The following is a 14,543-nucleotide window of genomic DNA, read 5'->3' as shown; positions in this document are numbered from 1 at the left end:
GTCGCTAAAACAACTATTAGCACTGACTATAACCAGCAATGTGACGGAGTCTCCTCCATTCGTATGCTTTAGAGATAAGATGTGACCTTGGAGAAGGATATCAGGATCCTGTAGCTTATGATCTGGGAATACTGCAGAGGTGAGTCTGCAGATGCATTTCCCAATCAGTTCATGGGAAAATGCAGAACTCTTGTTATGAACATCTGTTAAACATAGCTTTGAATGAGATTTTTTCCATTTTTTTCAAAGACTTGCCTTTTAGATGTATTTTTACATAGTTCTATTTTCTAATAAATGTTGAGTGGAAAATTATTCTCAACTCCTGCATAATCCACAAACTCACACTTAAGTGTTCTGAAAACCTTTGGGTGGTGTTCGCTACAGTGACAAGATTGTGCTCTTTTCTAAAGCCTATTGGCAGATCCTCAGAGGAAGCAGCAGCACTAGCTATCAAAGAACAGCAGAAGAACAGCAATGTAGTCTGACAAGCTAGATACAAAATGTTTGGATTTAAATGTTTGTTCTTAAATTGAAATGTTTGACACACTGTGTACACGCTTCACGCAACTCAAGTATACCACGTTACATTCCTTTAAAACAAATTATATTAGATATCACACCAAGGTACTTACCCCTCCCATTGTAATGCCATCAATAAGTGCCACATAAGGCTTCTTACAAGTGCCTACAAGAAAAGTAAAAAATTGTAATTTTTTCAAAAGAATGACTAACCATATACATGACAACTTCCTCATGTCTTATTTCAGCAAGAGCAGCAAAAAATAAATAGCAAATTAAACAATAAAATATCAACTTATAATGAAGCTCCTTCATGTAATTATTAAGCAGGGAAAAGAAATACCAGTGAGTGGCTTACTACATTCCTAGTGTTGTAAGAGAACATGAAACATCAGATGGCTTGTTATGTGAGCATCTGATAATCCAGCCATATCTGGCTATTACAAATAATTTCGTAACAAGTTGGACACAACGGTTCCCCTTTCACCCTATCTCACAGCTTGGGAGTAAAAGCATAGAGTGTGTACTAGTACATCAGTACAAAGAGAGATTCATTGGTAGATTTAAGCCAAAATGTGACTATGAACTACTACAATATGAACGTGTTCTGTCTTGCCAAGTCTGCTGCATGTTACCCCTGTGTGGCACAGGTCAAGATGATACCCTAAAGCACCACAGTTTTATCTGTCAGCTTTATCTGTTGGAGCTTACAGGAATTATGAAACTAAAGATCTGATACTGTCAATTACTGTTTACAGAAAGATTCAGAAGCATTCTGAGAATTAAATTGCTGCTCCATATTTGTCGTTTTCAGGTCAGACATAAAGTTGAATTAGATTGCTGATAGAGGTATCTGCTGCAAATGCTGTTTTCTGTAGCAACTATAGATTATTGTTAAAAAAACAAAAGACTATTTTAGAAGGCACTTCAAAACTTCAAGTCGATAGAAAATATGAGAACTGAATTTTTAACTCTGTTCTTGCATCAACATATAAGCTAGAACATGGACTCTGGATGTTTGACTTTGAACTAAATTTCTACAGAAGTATATCTGCAAATGCAACAAATGCAGTGAAAACAGCTCCTCTGTGTATTTAAAGTTGTAAAATACAATATAAAAATATTTCTTGTTAGTAGAAATGTCAATCCTAAAGGAATACAATTATACCAGATATACCCAAAATCTAGGTTTTATAATTATATTGCATTATAGGAATAATACACCCTAACCAATTACAAAAAACACCTTGAGGTATATACTCTTGAACTGTTTGCCATAGCAATATAAAGGTTTTTCCATGACACCTTAAATATTTTCTTTGCTGGAGACAGGGAGGTACATAAAAATGCTAATTCTAATAAGTACTACTTTATACTCTTCTGATAAGTTATTATGCAACATTTTCACCTCTTCTCCTGCAGTGACTAATACTGGATACTTCTGATCAATGTTTAAAAATCCAAACTTTATTCAACTGAAATATGTTCTAAGAAGTTTCTTCTGATCGTAACGCTCAACCCTTGATTTTCATCCAAAAGAATAAGAACTAGTATAATTTACTTTAATATTCTTTAACCCAGTAAACTTATTAATTCTATTATCTATATTTTATAGACAAGTGAAGAGAGAAAGTAAATTTATATTCATTGTTATGAAAACAATACAGTTCTAGAATTTGCTATTAAACATACCAATGGCATTGTTCAGGGTATATTCTTCTCTGAAGAAATCTTGTGCCAGTCTATCTCCAACTTTTCCTGCATCTGTGATGGCTTAAGAGAAATAAAAATTCTAAAGATAACTGTAAGGTTAATAGAACATACAAAAACAAGTACAAAAATTAGTATCGCATGATAAAAATTTTTGTCCTACAGCAGTCAAACAGCAACTTAATCCTGCTTTATTTTACTTAAGCAAACAAATTTATCAAATTTAAATATGAAAAAGTATCCATTTTGAGTCCCTTCCATTATGCTGGAGAGTTTTTCACATACTTCTTGAGAGAGTGCAGTCTATTTTCTACACTATGGAACCACTCCTAGTGGTTGGCAGTCTTGTCTGTAGTATTTCATATCAATATACGGAACAGTCACTTAAAACTGATTACACTGAAGATTGAATGCTAAAAATGAGAAGCCAGTAAGAGTAGGGCATAATTTAACAATAACCTGTACTGCTTGATTACCTAGGATTTAAAACAACCACTAATTCAAACAGTTTGGAGACTTTCTACTATTCATAGTTAGAAAATAATCACTAATACATTGATCACTGTAGCCTGCTACTTATCTAGCCACCTCTGAGTCAAACATCAGAGAAATTATCCAACAGTAACAAAGCTATTTGCTAGGACCCTTCAAATTTCTTGTAAATAAGCTGTCTTTAATGAAATGCTGGGAAGGAGAAGGAAGACACAAGAAACCTCTCAATGACTCGCTGCTATTACCAGTTATTCATAAGCAAAAATCTGACATATCCTTCCCAGTTACTGTTTTGTGTTGATTGATTTCATTTATTTACCATGACTCAGGTAAACAGAGGTTTGCCACAAAACGGTGAGTTTAGTTGTGCCAACTTCTTCTAACACCTTGATGCACAGATGCTGTATGATGCTGTCGTCATGAGACAGCTGTTGGAACATTGTATATAAAACAGCAAAAACAGTTTTAAGTGTCCTTACCTCTGATGTCACCACCAGCACAAAAAGCTTTTCCTCCAGTTCCCTTTATGATTATTAGAAAAGTTTCGGGATCTTGCTCCCAAGCCTAAAGAGAGGCAAATGTTTCCACATAAGATTAAAATTCTAATTTAATATTCTTTTTCTGTATACTCTGATTCTTATTTTATTTTTTTCAGAAAGATTGTTTTTAAACTGGTCCAAGAGCTATACGCATTTGCTTAGGAGTCTCTAACTGCCACTCCATTGTCATATTCAACCCTGGTGGCAGAGATTTGCAGAGCCACTTTGCGTATTTCAGAATGTCCAAGGACAGCTCCCATTCTCTGTCGAAAAACAGCACTCCCTAAAGCAGGGCCCTATATAAATCTGGATGGGAACACAATGCTGGGGGAGAAAGCTGGGAATAGAGAAGATATAGTAACTGTTTCAAGACAAGTCATGGAAGTTTTGTGTATCTAAGATGTGCAGCAAGGAAAAGAGCATTTAAATTGTGGAATGGATATTTTCAAAATGATTGCAATCAATACCTGTCAAGGACTGGATTAAGCCAATTTGTGCACAGATGCATCTGTACAAGGTATTTCTGTGTACCAGCAGCTATAAAAATTATTCCACCTTTTAAGGTTGTGCATAAAACAAATCCAGTACTCAGTATTGCAGGTTAAGTATTACTTTAAATGTTCTTCAAAGAATGCATAAGTTTGCAACATAACCATCTATCAAAATATCAAGAGGCAGGTAACTGTCTAACAAATACTGGTATTTAATGTTTGACTTTCTGCATATGATGAACAACATCATTAAATTAAAAAAGACTATTTGCATGCTTAAAATTTCACATTACTTTACTACCTTGAGAAGCATTGTCCATAACTCCACAAGGATTTTCTTTAGGGAATGAAACTAAAGCAACTTGCTTCCTAATAATTTGTATCTTTTGTTTCAGCCACGCAACTTCCCAGCAAAACATGCACTCAATTAAGAGGCAACACCTCTATACAGCTTGGAATATGTGTGTGCTGACTGACCAACTGGGTGTTGTGAACAGAAACATTTAAACGCTAACTGCTGCTTGCCTTTAATTCAGTCCTGGTGTTAATACAGGGGTCTTATCTATGCAGGTGCTAAAACTCTGCTTTTTGTCTGACAGCGTTTTTCTTTCATGTCTTTTCTTTCTAACCTGCTTGAAATTGTCTGTTCCTTTCCATCCTACACATCTGAGCTCATTAGCAAGTGTTCTCACAATTTAATTATTTAAATCAGTAGACTATGAAGTGTCAGAATGAATTTTAAAACTGGTATCAGATAACGTAACAGCTACTAACCTTTATTTGTGGATAAATTTGTTGGATCATAGAAAGATTTAGTGCATTGAGAGCCTTGGGTCTATTCAAAGTTATTATTCCTGCACCTCCTTTCTTTTCCAACAACACCTCATCTGAAGAATCAGTATGTTTACACATTTTCTGTAAGTGCAAAAACAAATAAAGCAAATGTCTTAATGTCTTTGATGTCTTAAGTAACATACAAGAGCATTTATGGAAATATACTCTCAAAGCACACTATTTAAGATTATAAAAACATGTGTTTTGAATTTCACATTAAGGCTTTCCCATTGTAATTCAAGTCATATTTGTATTTCTTACACGGTTCTCTTGAAACCACTTTATTACTCTGAAGAACTCTGACAAACCTCAGACAAGCTTTTGAGCTATATGCTCTTTGGCAATGACATTTGAGATAGTAAACAATGAACTGTGGCGTTTTAAAACTGACATTCTGAAAATACCTACAACAATTACAGTAAGAGTTTTGTATGTCCCTAGTGCTAGTTTGATACTGCAACCACAAATGTACATGCAACTTTTTATGGAACTTCTAACAGTTGAGTTGGTTGCTAACCTATTTTCACAACTGCATTTCACATTCAAACTCAAAATTGGATTATATTTAAGGAATATAAGGAAGCTAACATGGAAACTAACTACAAAATTAGGGAAAGCCAAATAATTGGGCTTTATGGTTTACAAGAGACACGACGAAGTGCTCACATACATACATAGGCAATGTTCTGCCTGAATGGCATTCAGAAGCATCACAAACAGACACATTAGAAGTTACATGTGTTGTCTGTCTCAGGTATGGAGTTAAATGTCCCAAGAGCTTCCAACTCAGTCAAACATGATGTAGTTCTTACCAAATGCTGTAATATTACTTGCAGTCTGTTAAATGGCTTCAGTCTGAAAAAGAAATATTAAAAACTAAAATTCTAAAATAGCTATACAACCCCCAAATACATAACTGGGCAAAGCTCTGTCAGAAAATTTCTAGACTTGATTGCTCTACATTCTACTTTTTCTTAAGTACTATTTTGATATCAAAGTGGTTGGAAATATCATTGCATGTTATTTATTTATAGATACCAACATCAACTGTTAATGCTTTAATTGCTTTTAAACAATTTCAAATTAAGCAATTGCAAGTTGTCTGGGTGCTAATATGACAAAGTAGGAGTTTTGGGGATGCTTGATAAGTAGCACTATCTTTTAAAGATTTAGTCATTGTCTGGAACTTTTAATACTCGTATTTTAAAAAAAGGCCTTGTCAAAAATGTACAGTGCTCAAGCTTCCATTACGCAAAGCCTGCTCTCGCTTTGTTGCGTGTATGCACGTTTAAGTAGGGTTTGCGAAACAACTTGAACAAGGTTAATGCTTGTGCTGCCAAAAGGAGGTATCTGGCCATACTGAACTGTTTATAAAAGCAGGTTTTGAACCTGTTACTCAATTTAAATAACAGACAATTATTTACTGGCATTGTATTCTACTGAGGAAAATAATAAAACCAGCACCCCTGCACAGGGCAGGCGGGCTGGGACTAGAGGATCTTTAAGGTCCCTTCCACTCCAAATAATTCTGTGATTTTATGGAAAGTGGCATTTGTAGGACTTCAGGTCACAGACAGCAGCAGGCTGAGTGAACCGAAGAACTACTAAAACACAGTCAATTAACAGTGGTATCTCATGCTCGCTGGTATTTCGGGTTCCCACACGAGCTGAAATTTTGGTGTCGGTTCGCATTTTGTACCACCGCGGGGGGAAGCCGCCAGGGCTGAGAGCCGGGCCGTGAGCAGCCTCCGAGGGGCTCGGAGGCCCGGGGCAGGCACCGAGCCCTGGGGCGACGCCATTTCGGGGGCGCCCCGGCACGCGCCGCCGTTACCTGGGCAGCGGCCGCAGCACCCGGGCCGCCATGGCGGCCGCCGGCGCCGTCGCTCTCCGTCATGGGCCACGGTACGGCGGGGCTGGGCGGGACGGCGCGGGCGAGAGCATGCGCGGGGCGGCGGGGCCGGGCCTCAGCCACGGCCCTCAGGCACGTCCCTCAGCCCCGTGCCCGCCGGTGGGCCTGCCTGCGGGGCGGGCTGCGCCTCCCCTGGGGGCGGTACTCAGGAGCGCTGCCCTTTCTCCCTTCCAGTAAATGTCGTGACTAATAAAGGCAGAAATAAACGGGGGTGGCGTGCACCGGGGTTGGTTTGGTATTTAGGCAGTGCTGGGCTGTGTTCAGCCCCAGGCTAGCTGGGTGGTGGTATGAGTTTGCCTGTGAACACAGCTCTTGGGTTGCGTGAGGGGTTCGGTTGGGTTGGGTTGAGTTGAGTTGGGTTTGGGTTGATTTTGGTTGAGTTGGGTTGGATTTTTTTTTTACTCGTGTGGGGCTAGGGCTGAAGCCATGCTGGGCCCTGCACCACATCAGCTGCTCAGGGCGTCCATCAGCCCATCAGGCTACACATGGTGACATGGTGTTTCCAGCAGCAAACCTGGTTCTTGCGTTTCTGACTTCCCTGTTCTCGCCCCCCTCTGTGCCTCTCACAGCGTCTTTGCTGCCTTCTCGGTCATCGACGTGCAGTTGCGAGCCGTGCCACTGCCAGGATTAAGGAGCTGATTTAATGTACCGTCCCACTGAAAAGCAGTTCTTCTAGAAGGTAAATGCAGGGATTGAGGAGATAGCGTGGCTACTATACCAGTGGTAGCTAGAGACACAACTCTGAGCTCAAACACAGCCTGTGTTCAGAGTAAATACACTCAGAAATTGCAGTCAGGGAAATTGCCTTTATTTCAAATATAAGTTCATGAAGACAATTGAGAATTTACAGACATGATACTAGTAGTCCATAATACTAAATCAACTTTTTATTCAGTAACTGTGTTAGACTGTTCCACAGATTTTTTTAAGCTGACACATACCATTGTGAGACATTGAGAAGTATGATGAACCATGGAGTAAATGGCAATGCAGTGCGTTAGGTAGAAATGTAGCTTCACTATCTCAAAGTAGCAAGTTCAGCACAAGATTCATATCTGTATTGATAACAAACAAAAGCAAACAAGCAACTTTGCAGCAAGTTTATTTTGCTGGAACAAAAAATCCTAGCTTTCAGTAGCACTTCTAGAGAAGTCCCCAGAGGGCAGCCTTGCTCTTTATTTCTAGAAATGATTCAGCCCCTGCTTGCAGCAGCGTCAACCGTATTGGCATTTCCGTTGTAGTAACTCTTAGGGCATATTAAATTTGGTTGTAAAAATCTTAATCAGACTAAATAGACACAAGAAAATACACAAAACATTTCCGTATTATGCAGCCTCAGTTTTCAGTCTTGTACATTTTGGGGAAAAAAATGACTGAGGGAACAAGACAGAAGGTGCTTTTGCAGGCCTTGGGAGTGTGCCTACTGCAAGTTAATTAACTGCAGAATTCATTAGACCATCCAGACTATATAGACCTTTATTCATAGATCATATGATTATGAAAGATGTGGCCTATTAATGTCATCTTGACTGAATAAAACCTTATATACTGTCTTACAGCAAGTTGCACACAATCAAATCTAAACCAATCTAAGTAACACCAAATTACCATAGTGGCCAAATCTGAACCCATATTTATATTTTTATTTATACTTGTTGAGAGTGAGGTAACTGCACCTCTTCTCTAGGCCTAACCAGGTTATGGGGAGTTTGATAAGCAGGTAATGTTTTTGTACTTAGTATCTGATGCCTGAAAGTCTATATATTTCACTAGCAAATATGAACAGCACCTTTCTATAGGGGAATCCTTTTGTTAGCTCATTGTGGAAATGAAGAAATCGGTGCATGGAAGCTAATCGCAGGTAAGAGCGAGAGGAGTCTGTGTGAAACTCCTGGAAATCTCTTAATAAATCCCACCTGCACACGAAGGGGAAGGCTGTGATCAGGACATGATTACACAGGATGGCAGTGTTTAGGAGTCCAGAATAGAAGTCAGTGGTCTGATTCACCTTTTACTTATCCAGATTTTAATCTATTTCATCCCCTCCTGGCTTCAGTGTAAGTAATGATGTAGAAGTGTAGAGCCTTTCTTTGTTGTCTCCCAGCTGTATGTCTGATTTAGAACAAGAGTGGGGCCTGCTTATTTGTAGATAATGAAGTAACACAAGCATTGTCTTGCAACAGCTACCAATTTCTTTCCAGGGTGCTGACACTGAATTTATGCTTAATGTTTTCTTTTTTTTTTCCTTTCTTTTTCCTGTTGGTTTCAAGCTTTGGAGCCATATTTCTTGAGCCTAGTGTTCTACTTTATTTTAAAACACGCCACTGATGGCTTAAATTTACCTATGGGGTTTTTGTTTGCTTGTGCGGAGCTCTAAAGAGTACTGCAGTTTTGTCACTGATAACCATTTGGTAAGTGCACGTCAGTCCAAAGTTGGGTTCAAAAAGTAACTCAGATACCAGGGATTTTAGTAGTACTTCACACCCTATTTTCTGCAGAGTGGAATGCCAAAGGGAAAACACTTTCTAAGAAGAAAATAAAAGATTGCTATCAGTAAAAGTAGTGAAAATAGTGAAAATAATGAAGTTATATGAAAATAAGTTGAATGAGATAACATTTAACTAGGGAGTTCATGGATGATATTGCTATCAGCAAAGAGGGCTGTGGCAGAGTGGATATTTTAGGGGTGAGCAGCACCCCTAGTAACTGAGCCAGGAATTCAGGGAGTGCAAGTGCAGTAGCCAGAAGGATAGGCAGGTTGTAATTCCTCCCTGTGGAGAAATTTCCTGGCAGTGAGTTCAGCAGGTTTGGAAAGAGAAAACAAATTGCAGACTGTAGGAGGAGTTTAGAGTTGAGCAGATGTTTGGGGGTTTTGTTTTTGGTAGTTTTTTTTTGGTTTCTTTTCCAGAAAAACATACAACTTCAGCATCAGGATGTGGGTGCTGTTGCTCTCAAGAAGGATTTCAAGAGCAGCTCAGCTGCATTCTGTACGTTACCTCTATACTGCTAATTAATGATTAATTTGTACCTCTCAGTTACTTGCCTGTGAGAGCTCTGACTGTATTTCACCAAAAACAGATAATAAATGGTTTGAGTACTTCATCATGTCCCACACTCCTGCATCTTGGCTTGCAGTAAACAGTCTTTTCCTTCGTTGGTCTAAGAGCTAGCATCTAATTTTTGTGTGTGGATAGTGTGGGTATTAAGTGCATCCTCACAGGAAAAAGGAGTTTTGAGGAATAGAATGGGGAAAATTCCCCAGTTCATCCTAGCTAACTGGCTAGAACTGTACTGACAAGTGCCCCGCAAATTGATTTATTTTTTTTCTCCTCTCCTCAGTACAGCCCCAATTGATTGTACTCTAAAACACATGATACAGGCTTAAATTTGCTTGCCCCATTGAGGGCAGTGAGTACCAAAGGCTCAGGTCTGCAATGGGCAGCCTGCCATTGGCTTCAGGAATAGCAGAAGTTGACTTAAACTAAGTGGAAAACTAATCTGTCTCTCCGCTCTCTAAAAATAAGCCAAGCCAGGGAAGGACTGAAGCACAGGAAACATGTATGTAATATGGAGAAGCCATTTTTTTTTGCTTTTGTCTGTAATGTGAGTAATCCCACGGGAAGAGGCTGCGTTCCCCAGGGCATTGAGTCAGGCTTGTCAGCCAGTGTGTCCACATAACATCTGAAGTCATAGCTTTGGGATGAGCGCACAGCAAGTGGCATTCACTAGTCAATTTCTCCTGTAACAAAAGGGTGGGGGGAAGCTCTTTTTTATTTCTTTTTACCAATTAGTCTGCGTTTCACTGGTTGGGAAGTAGAAGTGTCTGGAAGCAGATGAAAGCAAAGCCATAAAGAAACTGTGAGTGAAACACTTTTTCCATTTTCCCCTGGCCTCCGAGGGCGCCGGGGGAGGCGCGGGGGTGGCTGGTGCTGCAGCAGGCGCTGCTGCGTCGGTGCAGCCGAGAGAAGCTCCACGGCAAGGTCCATCCACCAGTGGGTTCCTCCCCTCCCACCGCCCCGGCTCAGACATGCCGCTCGCTGCATCCACCCACCAGTACCCTCTGGGTTAGACAGGACCCTGGGCAAACACCCTCCTACGTCTTTCTTCCCTGCTGCCGCAAGCAATCTGTCACTCCTCCCCTCAAACCACCCACCACCTACGTACAAAACCATAACTGCAAGGAACACCCTCTCTCCTTCCCCCTTCGCTCCCCACCAGTCTGTTCTTCTCAGCGGGTGAAAAATTCCTGGAGATGCGGTGGGCGCCCCTGGGTTTGGTTTTGAGACCCAAGGTGTTCGATGCCTTTCACGCTCAGAGCTCGGCGAGAGCTCTGCTTGCAGATGCATTGTGATAGTTTTTCCTTGCGTGTAATTACACGTGTGCAGGTGGGAAGGGGCTGTTTGCCTCCCCCTCGCCTTGATGTGCCTCCCTTCCGAAGAGAGCAGCTTCCTTCCACTCCCGCTCTCGGCCTCCCACGCATCCAGCGATGAGAAATGCTGCAGAAGACTGACCAGCCACCAGCCCGCCCACCTGAGGAGGAGGAGCAGCAGCAGCAGCAGCAGCACATTTCTCTCTCTCTGCTTTTTAAACACAGTTAAAAAGAGCTGCAGCGTGGGTGGAAATAGCTGTAGGGAGTGTGTGTGGGAATGGGGCCAGAGGAAAGTGAATTTTCTGTTGGGAGGACAGTTACTTCTCGTAGACCAGGAAAAAAAAATCCCCAAGGATAACTTACTGCTGAGGGTGTCTTTAGGTGTACAATTAGTTCTTAAGGTTCAGTTTCCCAGGTCTGGAAAGAATGAAGCAGTGTTTATTTCTCCATGGTAGTCCAAGCAATGGGACGGCAGCAGCCAGCGCTCAGGGAAGCTTGCCTACACGACTCCAGGAGTCTGCGTAGCAAGTGGTATTTGTATGGCATACAGTTGTGTCATCGTGGCTCTGGTTCTGCTCCTGGTGTACGTGGCTGATTCGGTGAGAGTCAGAGCTGCTTCTATGTAGGAAGAGAAAAGAGCATGTGGTTTTCACAGTGTGGGTCTCTATTTCCAAATACCACCCCTATTGGACCTCTTGAAATAGCACTATCCCAGAATATCAGTTAATTCAGAATTTCCTCTAAATTTGTGCTCCTATAAGAAATTAAATTCAAGCTTATTTATGTTAACAGGATGTTATTTGAGGTGCTTTGCTTGTATTGCATGAAAATAGCAGTGAAACTAGTAGAGGAAAACACAACTTGTAAGACTGGTGGCATAGAGTACTAAGTGGTACCGCTGTTTCTTCAGAAATATCTCTGATAGACTCTGAGAACTGAGGGTTCAGAACAGCTTTCAGGTTCTGACTCAGTTTGACCTATCTACCTAGGAAGAAAAGGTTTTACATTGTGTAATCCTAATCAAATTGTACTGACTTAGGTTAGTTGCATGCATTCGTCTCAGTCGAGAACTCTACCCATGCATTTATTTTGTCTAGATTTCTCTCCAGCATTGGACATCCCGTATGCATTACCGATGTCGAATCTCACATCAGGATGTGGTCTGTAATGAGTCAGAGATGCAATAACCGGCAGCTAATGAATTTTGAGAAATTTGACTTTAAAAGTACAGGAGATTTTTCAAAAATACTGGATAGGGCGTTTAATTTGCTCCTAATGTGTAGAGACCTTCAGCCTGATATTTGAGTGGGTTTTGCCCCATGAAGTAACCTTCTTTGTGGAAATGGAGCATATGCTGGAGCAAAAACCCTGTCACAAAAGCAACTTGTCTTCCAGACAGACAGAGCAGTTTTCCAGACCCATTTCACAGACTGGGACTGCACGGGTACAGTGTAGTGGGGAACGGGGCTCGCTGACTTCAAGGCCCCCTACCCCAGCCTGGCATTTTCTGTAGCTCTGGAGATTTTACCCTGGATTAGGAAAGAAAAATGTAGGCACAATTCCTTCCACTGATCAGCTCAGAAACAAATGGAGTTATGATTAAGCCTAACACAGCTTTGCATGTAACACAACAGAAAGATCAGCTGATGGACTGATATAGCAAGAGCTAGACAAGTATCAACGGGGATGGAGCCTTAATGGAACTAATTACCCTGATCTGTTGAAAGTCTTATTTTTGAATGGCTTCAGTGATTAATATTTTAAATATATCCTTATAACTTTACACAGAATCTTATGTAACTCATAATTATAATCTACTGGAATTACATACCCACACTGAGGAGGAAATATATTCCAAATAGTAAGTTCGTGTCACTTGACTGATTTACTTTGAAACATTGCACTAATTCCTTTGTCAGTAGTGCTTGGAAGTACTATCGGCCTGCTTGTAATTCTATCCTGCATTTAGCGTTGGTTCAGTTAAGTTTAGAGGTAGTGCTTTTCATACCTTTTATATCAATGAATGTACATCAGATTTTAAATGCAGATTATATGCTTATCTTGCCAACTACTGTTAGCCTGGAATTTTCTTTGGATGATCTATTGTGGTGGAATGATATTATTCAAGAAGTAAAAAAAAGCATTTAGAATAATGTAAGGTCTATTTTAGGAGCTCAGTCCTGTTCGTAACATCCTTGTTGGCTTCCTGTTTTATCCTGTGAATGTCATGCAGCATCCAGTACCCAGCCGTGCCTTTTCAGGGGTCGTGGTGAATAAGTAGTGACCTCACTCTGTTCCACTCAAAATCGTATGAACTAAGCTAATTAGTAGCTTTTTGACAGTCCAGACGTTTGTTAAGTACAGAGAGCACCTCAGATGTTTATTTTAAGAGTTTGTTGCTCTAAATTACAGTAAGTCTCTTCAACAGGGCAGTTTGGCTGACAGCGAGTGCTTCTTGTTAAGTGGATGTCTGTGCATTTAAACCTTGCCCCGTTACTCATCTGACACCTTGCATAGGTATTGATTTTCACTTGACAAGTTCTACGTTTTGTTTTAAAAGTCAATGTTAATATTTTTCCAAATTTCTTTCCATTTTCCTTGATTCTGGAGTGCAGCTAATGGTGTTTATAAAATAATGCCTTTGAAGAACATTGCCTAGGGGAAGATATTTCATTTAATGCCACAAATAATGCAAAGGACAGAGCAGAGAATTTAAAAATCAGGAAGAAAAGAGGTCAGATATATGCTTACTATTAAAAAGTAAGCATGTATCATTCATTACTGCAGATATATTCTGTTCTTAAACATAAAATACCAACCTCCATTAATTGTGGGCAAATGCTAGCTTCAATGCAACTCGATTTGCCAGACTTCTATAACTGTGTGTAATTATTAACCTCATGGAAAGCATGCGTAGCAACTCAGAAGGGAACATGTTTGTTTGTTGTAAAGAAATACGGTTGTTCTGTGGAAGTGGCAGGGAGGGAGTGCTTGGCTCCTGGAGCCCTCCTTCCATGGGTACGCTACCCCAGGGGAATGCCGCTCGGTGAAGAAAGCTGCGGCAGCCGTGGCAGGGCACAGTGCAGATCTGAATTGCTCCCAGGGAATTACACGGTCATTAGTTCCTCTTGGCAATCTCAATCTTCCCTCTCCCCTGTGGTTTTCGTGATGCCTCTGGTTCTCCTGTCTAGACCTGGGCAGCGCCTCCTTCTCTCTCTCTCTGACAGCAGTCAACCTGCAATGGAGGTTCATGCTGCTAAGAGCAGTATATAGGAATATATAATTATTTCAGAAATAACATGCTACACAGTGTGATTTAGTCATACTTTGACACACCTCTGTCTGCCAAGAAATAGGCAGGCACTACCTTATAAAACTGTTGCTAAGAGCACTTCTTCAGGCTCCGGGAGTGAGAAGATGCTTTATTACATGGTTAACTGCAGGAGTTAACAGCAGGGTTTCAATCTGGGACCCACAAAGATCTGAAAGCACGCAAATCTGTTGCTTGAATTAGAGGCCCTACTTTTGCCTAGGAGATGTAGCACCATGCAGAGTTAGCTTGGGACATTAGCTGGTAAATCTAAGACACTTTGGAAAGTGATTTTATTGATATCTGTGACCTTAAAAAAAAAAAAAAGTAAAACAGGCAAGACAATTCTGGCCAATGTCAAGAAAAAACA

The 14,543-nt window shown here is 40.6% G+C and overlaps 2 protein-coding genes across 8 annotated transcripts in view; one reads left to right on the top strand and one right to left on the bottom strand.

Moving 5' to 3' along the window:
- Window positions 1-6,555, bottom strand: part of HIBCH (3-hydroxyisobutyryl-CoA hydrolase) — a 44,188-nt gene extending 37,633 nt beyond the window's left edge. The window contains exons 1-6 of one of the 3 annotated variants that reach the window (XM_048058497.2): window positions 6,417-6,555; window positions 5,398-5,440; window positions 4,526-4,666; window positions 3,201-3,285; window positions 2,212-2,292; window positions 633-685 (exon numbers count right to left, since the gene is read on the bottom strand). In XM_048058497.2, coding sequence (XP_047914454.1) covers window positions 633-685; window positions 2,212-2,292; window positions 3,201-3,285; window positions 4,526-4,666; window positions 5,398-5,440; window positions 6,417-6,448 — 435 coding nt within the window. In that variant the 5' untranslated portion in view covers window positions 6,449-6,555. The other 2 variants (XM_048058498.2, XM_013178646.3) reach the window with 2 other exon arrangements.
- Window positions 6,357-14,543, top strand: part of MFSD6 (major facilitator superfamily domain containing 6) — a 43,785-nt gene continuing 35,598 nt past the window's right edge. For 4 of the 5 annotated variants that reach the window (XM_048058477.2, XM_048058483.2, XM_048058479.2 and 1 more), the window contains exons 1-2: window positions 6,357-6,487; window positions 7,064-7,173. The gene's annotated coding sequence lies outside the window, so the exon portion shown is untranslated. Of the gene's footprint in view, window positions 6,488-6,530; window positions 6,668-7,063; window positions 7,174-14,543 lie in introns of those variants that run through there. The other variant, XM_048058478.2, reaches the window with a different exon arrangement.

This window comes from Anser cygnoides, chromosome 6 (assembly GCF_040182565.1).
Source record: "Anser cygnoides isolate HZ-2024a breed goose chromosome 6, Taihu_goose_T2T_genome, whole genome shotgun sequence".
Lineage (NCBI taxonomy): Eukaryota > Metazoa > Chordata > Aves > Anseriformes > Anatidae > Anser > Anser cygnoides.
The sequence above is the reverse complement of the archived record's forward strand: the minus strand, read 5'-3'. Positions and strand labels throughout refer to the sequence as shown.